The sequence below is a fragment of the Hevea brasiliensis genome, chromosome 15 (genome assembly GCF_030052815.1).
Source record: "Hevea brasiliensis isolate MT/VB/25A 57/8 chromosome 15, ASM3005281v1, whole genome shotgun sequence".
Classification (NCBI taxonomy): Eukaryota; Viridiplantae; Streptophyta; class Magnoliopsida; order Malpighiales; family Euphorbiaceae; genus Hevea; species Hevea brasiliensis.
In genome coordinates this window covers 63,444,401-63,457,226 of record NC_079507.1, presented here as the reverse complement: position 1 = coordinate 63,457,226, position 12,826 = coordinate 63,444,401, and the positions used below count along the sequence as shown (strand labels likewise).

The window sequence follows — 12,826 nt, the reverse complement described above, 5'->3', positions numbered from 1 at the left end:
TATAGGAACCGTGCAGTTACATCCACATTTGAAATTACAAAATGTGATTTATATACCTGAATTCAAACATAACCTCTTGTCCATTCACCAATTATCCAAAGATTCACAAATTCATGTTCTCTTCACTAATAATCATTGCTATATGCGAGACCCCTAGACTAGGAAGTTATTGGCAATTAGAAGGATGGACAAGGCACTATATAAGCTTGTCACAAGCTCATTCAACCAAGCTTGACATCCCTCAGTGCTCACTACATTTGAGGAACTATGTCAACTTTCAAATAATTGTAGAGATTCTATCAATGCAATTTCAAGTCATGTCAGTGACTCCTATTTGTGGCATCAAAGGCTCGGGCATGCATCTGAGTCTACATTTTCTCATATTGCCAAAATAAAATTCAATGGAAATCATTTTGCTTGTGATATATGTCCATTGGCTAAGCAACAAAGGTTGCCTTTTCCAAAAAGTACCATCAACAGCTCAGCTATTTTCCAACTATTACATCTCGATCTATGGGGTCCATATAAGATCAAGTCCTTGCAAGGCGGATCCTACTTCCTCACCATCGTGGATGACTATAGCAGGTCAACCTGGACATACTTACTAGCTGATAAATTTCAAGTTCCCTCCACCATCGCAACATTCTTACAATTCATCAAGAACCACTTTGAAGGCACTGTGAAAATCATACGAACAGATAACGGGACTGAATTTATCAACCACGAATGTGCACAATTGTTTGTTCAAAATGGTATCTTACACCAAAGGACCTACACATACACCCCTCAATAGAACGGAGTCATTGAGAGAAAGCATAAACATCTACTTCAAGTTGCGAGGGCCCTTCTATTCCAATCCAATTTACCACAGAAGTTTTGGGGACATACCATCCTCCATGCCACCTACATCATCAATAGACTGCCCACTGCAGTCCTTAATTGGAAAAGCCCATATGAAGTTCTCCATTCTCAACCACCACATTATCAAATACTGAGAACCTTCGGGTGCCTATGTTATGGCACCAACACAAAGCCATCCAAAACTAAGTTTGAGCCACGAGCGATCAAAAGCATTTTCCTGGGGCATGCTATGGGCTACAAAGCCTATAAACTCATAGACCTAGAAACTTAAACCATATATATGTCCAGAAATGTCAAGTTTCATAAGCATATATTCCCCTACAAATCAATCCACCAAACACCAGCATCAACACCCTCTCCTTACCCAATATCAGAAGATGAGATACCTAACACCTCCACTGACCATGAGCTTGATGTTCCCCAACCAGAAAATACCACTGCTTTAGAATCAGCTCCAATCATGAAAAGAAGCTCACACATACACATACAACCTGCTTGGTTGAATGACTATGTGGCAACAGTTGATGTTAATCCATCCTTCCCATTTAACAACAGTAACTCACCTACTCTGGAGGATGACTCAGGTAACCATAATCAACACCCATTTCACTTTTCTAATGTTTGTTTCGATCACAATCACCTTGAGTTTGTTGCAGTAGTATCACTAGCTCACAAACCTATTACATATGAGCAAGCAAAAACAGATCCAAACTAGACTCAGGCCATGCAACAAGAACTTGATGCATTAGAGCTCAATCAAACATGGGACATGGTTCCTCATCCCATACATAAAAAACCCATCGCATCTAAATGGGTTTTCAGAATCAAATATAATCAAGATGGTAGTGTGGACCGATATAAAGCACGTCTTATTGCAAAGGGCTTTAACCAGCTAGAAGGCATTGACTATACTGACAGCTTCAGCCCTGTAGCCAAGTTGGTCACTGTTCAACTTTTCCTTGTGATAGCCACTGCTTTTGGTTGGCCCATTCATCAAATAGACATTAACAATGCCTATCTCCATTGAACCATTGAAGAGGAGCTCTACATGTTACCCCCACCCGGTTATACAAAGGCTACACCAGGACAAGTGTGCAAGCTTAAGAAGTCCGTATACGGGCTAAAGCAAGCTGCCCGTCAGTGGAATACTGAATTTACATCCAAACTAATCCAGTTTGGTTTCACTCAATGCTCTCACGACCATTGCCTGTTCACGCAAGGTACTGGAGCTCATTTTCTTGCCTTGATAGTTTACGTAGATGATGTATTAATTACAGGACCTTGTGAGGACGATATTCTCCACACCAAGGCATCCCTTGATAAAGCTTTTACAATAAAGGACCTAAATATTGCAAAATTCTTCCTAAGACTTGAAATAGCTCGCTCTACTGCCGGAATGTACCTTTTCCAAAGTAAATATATTCTTGACATTTTGACTGATCTCGGCCTCAATGATGCAAGAATTGCTCAAACACCACTATCGCGAGGCATGAAACTTTCCTCCAAAACGAGTGAGCTACTCCCTGCCCCAGACACATATAGACGGCTCGTCGGGAAGCTACTTTATCTTAATCTCACCCGACCAGACATCTCTTTCTCTGTGCAACAGCTTAGTCAATACATGCAACAACCTCGACAGGTCCACTGGAACGCAGCAATTCATGTTCTTCGATATCTCAAAGGCTGCCTAAGTAAAGGGCTTTTTTTTCCTGCAGGTAATGATCTTAATACTTTGAAAGCGTTTTGCGACGCTGATTGGGCCTCTTGTACTGAAACCAAGCATTCCATCACGGGTTTTTGCATTTTCCTTAGTCAATCACTAGTCTCATGGAAGTCTAAAAAGCAACCCACTGTGAGCCACTCTTCCGCTGAGGCCGAATATAGAAGCATGGCTTCTACGGTTTGCGAACTAAAATGGCTATCATATCTACTTCAAACTTTCCAAATACGCACTTTACTTCCTGTCAAACTATATTGTGATAACAAAGCAGCACTTCACATCGCATCCAATACAGTCTTCCATGAAAGAACCAAACATCTCGACATTGATTGTCATATCATCAGGGAGCAAATCACAAAAGGCCTCATTCAACCTCAGCATGTCCTAGCCTGTAACGATCGGCTCCAACCACTAGAGGAATTATCCGCTTTGGCCATAAGCCTCACGGTTCTGTCCCATAGGTGGAATGGAGAACTTCCCACGAGGTCACCCATCCTACGATTTCTCTCAAGCGAGCACGCTTAACCCTGGAGTTCTTCCAACTCTCCAGGCCATTTCACCAAATGGCGCCTCTTGAATTAGTTCCCCCATTTTATATATCATTACTTTTTGAACCTAAGACCATCTTCGTGCTTTGCCGATGTGGAATTTGCTTAAGGGACCTTCCTCCCCCCCTTTCAGGACTCAGCGTCCTCGCTGAGGTTTGCCCCACCATCGCCCAAGAGGACACGCGAGCGGCTCTGATACCACTAAAACATGTCACACCTTACTCCTCTGTAAGGCATAACATGATCCCGTAGAATACCTAATGAACTACCGAACTTCACCTACTGATAATTCATTAAGTACACTACAAGGGATTTTAAAACTATTTTCTTGAATTTTAGAATTGGTGAGCACTTTGGTAGGAATTAAAATCATTTATTCAAAGTTTAAAAACTAGTAAAAATTTTTGTCTATTTTTATTTTTCCGCAAATTTTATAAAAATTTTGACAAAGTTCCGTTTGTATTTGGAGAAAACAGTTCTTCAAATACCTGAAAAAAAGCACTTCCAATAATTTTCTCAACTCCCAACCTCCAAATAATCTCAAATCAACACAATTCAAATCATTCCACCGTTCAACCAACAATTTATCAACTTAAGATATTTCATAATTCCATCCACAGTGCATATAATATGAAATTCACAAATATAATCTTAATTTACAGAAGAAAATCTAAAAATAATATTATTATAATTTATTATACAACTACTCAACTTTACATTGATACATAAAACATTACAATATTTACATCAAAATTAACTACAAGGGTATAAAATAATACCCGTACAAAAAGATCAATGTGGTCCTCAATTCAATAGCAGCTCACTCTGCTGCTTTCTCCTTGCTCTTATCTGTGACAGCAAAATAAGTTGTCGCTGAGTATAAAAATACTCAGTGATGCACAATAAAAATTTTAAGTGCAATACATAAATCATTCATTAACAAAACACAATTTAAATATTTCTCAACCACATTTCACAAATTATCAAAACTCATAATAATACAATTTAGTCAAATAATTTAATAAACATAGTGTTGCCAATTCATACACAACTTAAGTCATGACACAAAATTTCTGATCAATGTCGTGTTGTACATCACGACAAAGCAATCTACAACCCTACTAATTGAAATCAATAAGGGAGGTGGCTAGCTAGCTAATGAGTACTCATCTGATCTACAACCTCAAGTGGTAAACCAAAGAGGGAGGAAAAATAACCGACCTCACCCCATAAATGGAGGAGGAATAATAAGGCACTGTCATGCTAAGTGTGAATCAAAAATCAATTTCAAACATTTTATTCAAATGATTCATGAGAAATCCAATAAATTTCCAAAGTCATAATTTCATTCACAAGGTGGCAACACAATTTATAATTAACTTCAAATTTTCATAAATCACACTAAATCAATTTTTCAATAACAAAATGCTCAAATAAGGTTTATTGTGCACAAACCTGACATGAGTCGCCTCTAGGCCTTGACTCAGTCTCTCAGACCTTCCAAGTCTTTTTCAGCTGAAACACACAGTTTCACAGTGTTTCAGTACCATAACTTAGCATAAATCCAAAAATAAATTTAACTTCACTTTTACCTAGTTCTAATGTGCTAAACTCAAAGTTCTTGAAATTTTTGTATTTCGGGTTACTATTCACTACACTATTCAAGTCAAATTGTTGACTTTCTAAGGCTTAATAGGTATGGGAATTCCAACTTCACCCACATACCACATTTTGGTCACCAAAGTTGTTGGTTTTGGTCATTTTTTCAAAACTTAAGTCCTTTAGGCAAAATTGCAAATTTTCAGTTTTTGTGCCTTAGGTTGCACTGTTCCATTGGTCATTCTACTGTTGAAATTTGGCAAAACTTTCTTCATAGAAAATGTTCTCTATTGTCTTAAGTTTATTCTCCTTTTTGAATCACTCCAATTGGAGTTTTGTAGCTCAAGTTATAGCCATTTGAACCATAGCTACCGGATTAGACACAATCCAGAATTTTGGGCAATTTTTTTGTGCTGGCAGTTTTAGGTCACCAAATTGGGGTGGCCAAATGACTTGGTAAATGGCATAATTTGTATTTGTGTTCATCATGATAGTTTTAGTTCTATATCTCATCTAACCACTGGTAAAATTTCAGGTCATTTTGACCTGCCTAGCTCAAGTTATGACCAAATGAACAAACACTGTTCATTTGGTCAGTTTATATAGGGCAGACTGAGATTTTCCAAGTATGGTCAATTTGTTCACTATATTTTGGTCACTTTTTGGGCATGCTTCCTAAATAAAAATTGTGTCATTTAGTGTCTATTTTCATTCCCAATTGGTCTCATACCAATTGGACTTGTAAAATTTCATTTTTGGTCCCTCAAAGGTAACTTGGTCATGCTGCCAGTAGTATGACCACACTCAATCCGAATTTGGCCTTAACTCCAACCATTCCAACACACTTCATTTGGTCACAAATGACCATTTCTCACTTCACATTAGGTCAAAGACATCATTTACCACTTTCTTACATTTTTTTGTCTCTAAACCCTAAGTCCAAACCCTAACCACACTAGATTGTTGTATTTAGTTAATTTCAAAACTTTTAACTATAATCATTCAACTAATGGAGGTCCATAAACTCATTCAAATCCATCAAACCATGCAAATCATACTCCCCTTCAAGTTGGCCGAAATTTCAGTTTGGTCCTCCCCACATATTTTTATTTCATTTCATTAGTTTCTAAGTTCATTTAAGTAACTAAACATGCATTTAAAGTAGAAAATTGAAAGTTAGCATACTAACCTTTCTTAAAACTTCAAATCTCTATCTTTTGTTCTTCTTTATTCTTTCAATCTTCTTCTTAAGTTGAGATAACAAGCTCTAATGAGGTTTTTATGGGAGTTATTAAGGTTGAGTGAAGAAATTTAAGCTTGAGTGCAAGCTTTAATGGAGGTTTAACCATGGAGATGTGAGGGAGAGAGTGATGGCGGTAACAAGGGAAGAAGATGACCAAATGAATTTTTTTTTTCTTTTCTTTTCTTTTATGTCTTTTGTCTTATGGAAGACCCAAAAAAAATCAATTTAATGAAATTATTAATTATGGGATTTATGGCATCATGCATGATGTCATCTCCCTACACCTTTTTCATTTTCTCTTTTTTTTTTCTATTAGTTTTTTAATTTAATTCTCGATTCCAAAATTTTCTTTTCTCCGATTTTATTTGACAGTTAGGTCAGGAGTCAGCTCTCGGGGTCAATTGACCAAATTGCCCCTCGCCAGTTCAACCCGATTTGCAAATAATTTAATATTTCTTTCTGCTCCCTGACCTAATTATTTGACTGACTTAACAATTCTTTTTCGTGATTTTCTCTTTTCCACTGTGTTCGCAATGGTCCTAAGGACCGCGACGTCACATTTTACGGTTCAAAATTTGAGTTTAAATCGACTTCGCAATCGTTCCCGAGAAGTTCACCCATCGTTGTGACTCTCGGCTCGTTTAACTTCTTATGTTTTGTTTTTCTTATTTATACTTAACTAATTGACAATTACTAATTATTTGTGTTTATGGCTTATCTAGTTGTCTTAAGTGTGGTTCTAATCTCCTTAATTGTCCGGACCGACTCCGGTCACCGGAACAGTGAAATATACCAGGCTATGCAAATAGGGGTGTTACACAGCCCAACATCAACTGGCTAATATTTTCACCAAAAGCCACGGTGGTCCTTCCTTTTCTGTTCTCGTGTCTAAGTTAGGATTAATTGAGCTACAAGCACATCCAATCTCCAGCTTGAAGGGGGGCTGATAACATCAATAGCTGGATCCAATCATGAAGTCGGAGAAATTCATGGAGCAAATCAAGGATCATCATATCAAATCAAGGATATTAAGGAATCTGTAGAAGCAAATCAAGGATCATCATATCAAATCAAGGATATTAAGGAATCTATAGATTTACCTGTATCATTTTTCTATGTATATAAATATATACCTTGTACAGCAAATAATTATATATAAAAAAAAAAAGAGAAACCATTTTGTTCATTAAGCTTGACTAGAAGTTGCAAGGCAATTTATGGTTCATAAATTATAACCGTTTAAGCATTTACAAATTTTTATTAAATTGTCCCGCTAGTTTGTTGTTTTTGGCTCCAATTCCACATGATTTGGTGTTGGTGTTTCATTCTTCTTCATTCTTTCTTTCTCTGTTCATGTTTATTGCTTTCCTTCTACTGCTAATCAAGTTAAATGCTTGTAAGCCTTTGAAGCCTGAAACTGCAATGTTATTGTTGCAGGTATGTGTTCTAGTTGCATTAATCCATTTCTCATTCTAATATGGCTGCTATTGAAATCAAGCCCGAAAAATCAATTGTAAACCTGTAGAAAGTGAAGGTTCATATGTTAAGATAAAGACCTTATTCTTTGCAAGAGCTCGGGACCTATCTGGCTTTGACTGAGATGCCATTAGAGGTGTTATCTGGGAGTACTACCAATGATTGTTTGAATGAGCTTCTTGCAAAGTTCCCCAGTTTGGAAGGGATCCGGGGATGCATAGTTCTTGCTCTAAATGAGGAACACAAACCTGATGACTCAGTCGTCAAAGAAAAGATGAGTTGGCAATTATACTCCCATAAGTGGTGGCTAATTATTCTTGCAGGTTGAGGCAAACAGTTCATGCAAAGATGTAAGTATCTGTGCATATTTCTCTGCTTTCATGTCTCGTACGTTTCAATGGTTGCAACAAAAATAAAACAACAATTAAGTCTTAATTCGAAACTAGTTTAGACCAATCCACCATTTAACTGTATGTTGTGTCATACTTGAGGATTCAGTTGGAAAATTGTATCTTTCCAAATCGTTCTCTACATTTCTTTGAATATGTTAGAAACGATCGTTACCAGATTATTTTCTATTTACATAAACATAATATCACGAAACTCTGATTGTGTTATTTTTTTATCTTGAATTTTGGATACGGTTTTCATGAACTCGACTCGAAAGTTTCGCGCTACGACCCAATTAGGATAAAAAGTGAGATCTGTAGTGGTAGTGTATCGGCCCATGCCCGAAGCCCACTATTGATCTCCTTAGGGGTGCGGGGGCAACGCCTCCGCAGTATGAACCAGTATAAATATTATAATATTCTACCATTTGTGGTAGAGTTATGAAATATTCAGAAAACACATTGGAGTTAGGGTTTGAGAGTTCTAATTGATTGTATCTTGCTCTTTTCATCATGGTGAAACTTTTTCTCTTATCTTACCTGTGGATTTGACCTTATGGTTAAACCACATTAAATCATGTGTTATTCTTCTTTTCTTTTCAATACTGTGTGATTGTGCGATTTGTGTGTATGCCTTAGATTTGCGTGCTTGTTATAACATATTGAAATTTGCTAATTATTTCTAGGTTATTGGAAGGTGTTGATTATTTAATTTTTCTATCTTTAAGTTCTTAATTGCATCAAATTACTCTTTAAGATTGACATTGAAAACACTTGATTTTAGAAAAAAAAAATTGTACTAAAAAATGAATTTATTTTGTTCAAGAATCGGCTATATGATAATTGATGATTTGTCTATATATATATATATAAGGAGAACCTTTTTAGCACTATTCATTCTTTGTGGCTGCACACATCATATTATTTAATTTCATGGATGCAGTTACAACTTTCATTACACATTCCTGATCTAGGGATATCCCAAATGAAATGTCCATTGATTTTATCAGTGTAAACAGGTGTTTCATTTGTCATGAAGGCATACACAGGAATTTTGTCTCTTTTTTTGTAACAAGAGAAATCATCATAGTATGAAAAACTGCTGATGAAGATTCAGAAGAGTTTTCTGGAGCTTTGACCACCGTTTTGATAGTTTCATCAGATTGCCTATGGAATGAAGGTTCTATGGTTTGTACATGATGGAAGTTATTATGGAGCTTCTCATAGTTGGTCTGTCATTCTGTAGGGATCAGCTTTACCAACTCTTCTCTGGATAACTGTTGCAGTATTTGAACAATTGTAGGAGTGGACTCTGTGTTTGAAAAGATATACAGAGCATCTGAAGAGACTCCAGATTAGGATAAATCAACAACATGATCTTGGAGATGATAAATGAATTGGTGGTGAAGAGTTGCTGCCATTATTCATTAAAAAATTTATTTTTTAATTAAAAAAATTTTAACATTCCTACTTAAAATATTGAAACTCTAAAACGTTAGCAATAAACTTTAGTCAAATAAATTGACAGTTGCCCTCAAATTAATGACATTAATAGTCATAAGCTTGTTTTTAATGGGCATAAGTTATTCTTTACACATAATAATAATAATAATAATAATAATAATAATAATAATAATAATAATAATAATAATAATAATAATAATAATAATAATAATAATAATAATAATAATAATAATAATAATAATTATTATTATTATTATTATTAGTATTATTATTATTAAATTATTTTAAAATAATAAAAATAAATAATATTAAAGTAAATTAAAATTTATTAATAGGAGAGGAAAAATTTTTAAATATTGATTTTCCTTCAAAGTAAATATGGGTCTTGATTTTACTGACGTTTTTAAATTAAAAATTAGGGAACATGATAATGTGTGATAATTATATTTAGTAATTATATATTACAGTTGTTTAGAAAATACAGAAACAAAATTTAATGTTAAGTTTTCTCTTTAAAAAAAATAAAAATTAATGAATAAGCATTACTTTTAATAATTAGACATATTTAAAAGAAATTTTAATCATTAATTTCTCATAAAAATTCAAATATGCTTAGTTCTTAATTTAGAGCAGATATTTTAAAGGAAATTAAACTTTTAGTTGTGATAATAGTTGGATAGTCATTATAATATTCGTTTAAATTTAAAATAAAATATCTTGAGTTGTCAAATTATTAGAAATTAAACACTAAATTTGATTGCAGTAAATATGTTTAAAAATATTTTTGTATTAAGTGACTATCATTGACTTTTTAAATCAAAAATTAAAAAAATTCAAAAATGAATGACAATTATATTGAGTAATCAATATTTTTCTATTATTTAAATTTAAAAGATCAAAATAATTAAGGATTATATTTAGAAAGTTAAATTATATAATAATTGTATATTACAATTATTTAAAAAATATAAAAAAAATTGTCATTAATAAATTCAATTAAATATTGTCATTTGATATAAATGTGATAAATTTAAAATATTATCTTCTTTTAGATTTGTTTTACAAAAATCTTGACCACCTCTTCGGAAGTGAAAATGAAATATATATAAAATTAGCATATGTGTTTATTGGGTATAATTAATACATTAATCTAATTAACTCTTTATTGTTTCTATTTTTAATTAAATTGAGCTTTCTAGGCATTTATAATAATAATAATAATAATAATAATAATAATAATAATAATTAAATATTTTATAACTTACATATGTATAATTAGGGAGTTAATAACTAATTATAATTTTAAAAAATTGTACAGTTAATTAATAAAAAATAGAGAAAACTTACTGAATTTACTTGGCCATATAGATATTTATATATATAATTTAAAAATTTTTCTAAATAATAATAAAACAATATAACATAATTAATATTAATCAAAATAATATTATTAATTATTTATTAATTATACTATAAAAAATATAAAAAATGTAATAAAAATTAAATATTAATATAAATTTCTTATTTATCATGAAAATAAAATTTTATTTCATTTTTTCATAATTTAATTTATATATAGCAATTAATATATGATTAAAAATATGTTTTTATTAAATGCATACTAAAATAAGATAAATAAAAATAAAATAATATTAAAGTAAATCAAAATTTATTAAATAAATAAAAAAAGAGAGAAAGAGTAAAGTATTTAACTCTATGCGACTATTTTTATAGTATAATTTTAAATTATTTTATTAATTTTAAGATATATAATTTTTAATTTTTTATAATTAAATGAAATAATTAAAAATTTAAGAATTATTAAATGAAAATTTTATAAAATTATTAAAATATATATAATATTTTTAATTAGCTAGCCATAAAAATTATGATAATAATAATAATAATAATAATATTTAATAGTAATTGTAATAATTACTTATATTAATTATTATAATTATTAAATATAATAAGTTCTATATGGTAAATGTCACGTGAAATGAATAAAATTTAAAATGTTATATGACAGTAGTAAGAAAATTTTTTTTTATTTTATAATGTCGTTTAAAATGTCACGTACAACAAGAATTAATTTCATATTTAGATCAGTAACAAACCACTCATATTTACAATCATGATAAGATTTTATGGTAATTTGTAATATTTTGAAATGATAAAAATATTTAATTTCACTTGTTAGAAAAATCTGATAACTAATATAAGATCAAAGAAGCCTCACCAAACATTTTGGCCCTCACCCTAAGGCGAGCATGGAGGAAAGAGTTGAAGAAACAGTAAGATTTGGCCTCTGACCAATCATTTGCTCAGTAACTGTGTCCTCAAAAATCTGAGGAAGAATAGCATCTTCCCCTATAAAACTACTTCCAAAGCCAAGAGAGAAGCCATTAAAGCTCACCAGAGGCATAGACACAGCTACTATAGATTTTATTTTTAGGTGCCCCTTTTTCTTCACTTCCTCAAAAAAAATGAAGAGTCTCCTAGTGCTCCTAGTCTTCATCTTTCCTGTTCATGCTACAATTCCAAGCATTATTGGCAGCAACTTGATAGACCAAACCTGCAAGCAAACACCCTATTATGAACTCTGTGTCTGGTCTCTTATATCAAATCCTCACAGCTTTAGCACAGACGTTAAAGGCCTAGCCAAGATTATGGCTTTCACCATTGAAGCCAAGGCCACCCATACCCTTGAACGTATTAACCACCTACTTGAATACAGCAGCAACCTCACCCAAAAGGAGCTACAAGGATTGAGAGCTTGTGCTGATCGTTACAGTGTGATTATAAAGGGAGATGTCCCTCAGGCCATTGATGCTCTGCGCACAGGTAACTACAAGTTTGCTCAAGAAGGTATAAATGATGCTGCTATTGAGGCCATTTCTTGTGAAGAGGAATTCTCCGGCCAATCATCGCCGCTGTCTGATATGAACTCGATGGTGCATGATGTCTCGGTTGTGGCTTCTTCCATTGTTAAGATAATTCTAAGCAGTTGAGACTTGTTTTTGCTTCCTTTGAAGGAAATCATGTAATGTTTAAGTTTTGTTCCATCAATAAAATTTATTAGTTTCATCAGGTTCTTTTATCTTTTAAATCTTGCTTTATTATATGTTTTACATACTCTTAATATCATATATTTTATATTATTATTAATGAATTATAATTCAGTACTAATATAATTATTTTTATAATTATAAAGTATAAGTTTTACGAATAAAAATAAAAAAAATGTTTTTATCAGAAAATTATATATTTTAAACTTTTAAACTTTTATGTTTTATGTGTATTGAGTATTCAATCCAAGTGTACGCATCTATCTAATCATAAATTGATATGTAATTTAAAATTATGGTAAACTTTATCTAAAAATATGGTAGGACCTATTATATATATAGAATTTTAATTTCTTATTAGCTGAGTGTATTAATTAATTTATACACTTGGATACATATAGAAAATTTCTTATATAGAATTATCAAACATTTCGTATTAAAGATTTATTAACAGATTT

At 32.4% G+C, this 12,826-nt stretch overlaps 1 protein-coding gene across 1 annotated transcript; it reads left to right on the top strand.

The window, feature by feature from the left end:
• The first annotated feature begins 11,584 nt into the window (after positions 1-11,584).
• On the top strand, positions 11,585-12,390 carry LOC110646935 (cell wall / vacuolar inhibitor of fructosidase 1-like). Its single transcript, XM_021800560.2, has one exon. The coding sequence runs from the start codon at positions 11,787-11,789 to the stop codon at positions 12,309-12,311; it is 525 nt and encodes a 174-aa protein (XP_021656252.2). The 5' UTR covers positions 11,585-11,786; the 3' UTR covers positions 12,312-12,390.
• The last annotated feature ends 436 nt before the right edge of the window (positions 12,391-12,826 follow it).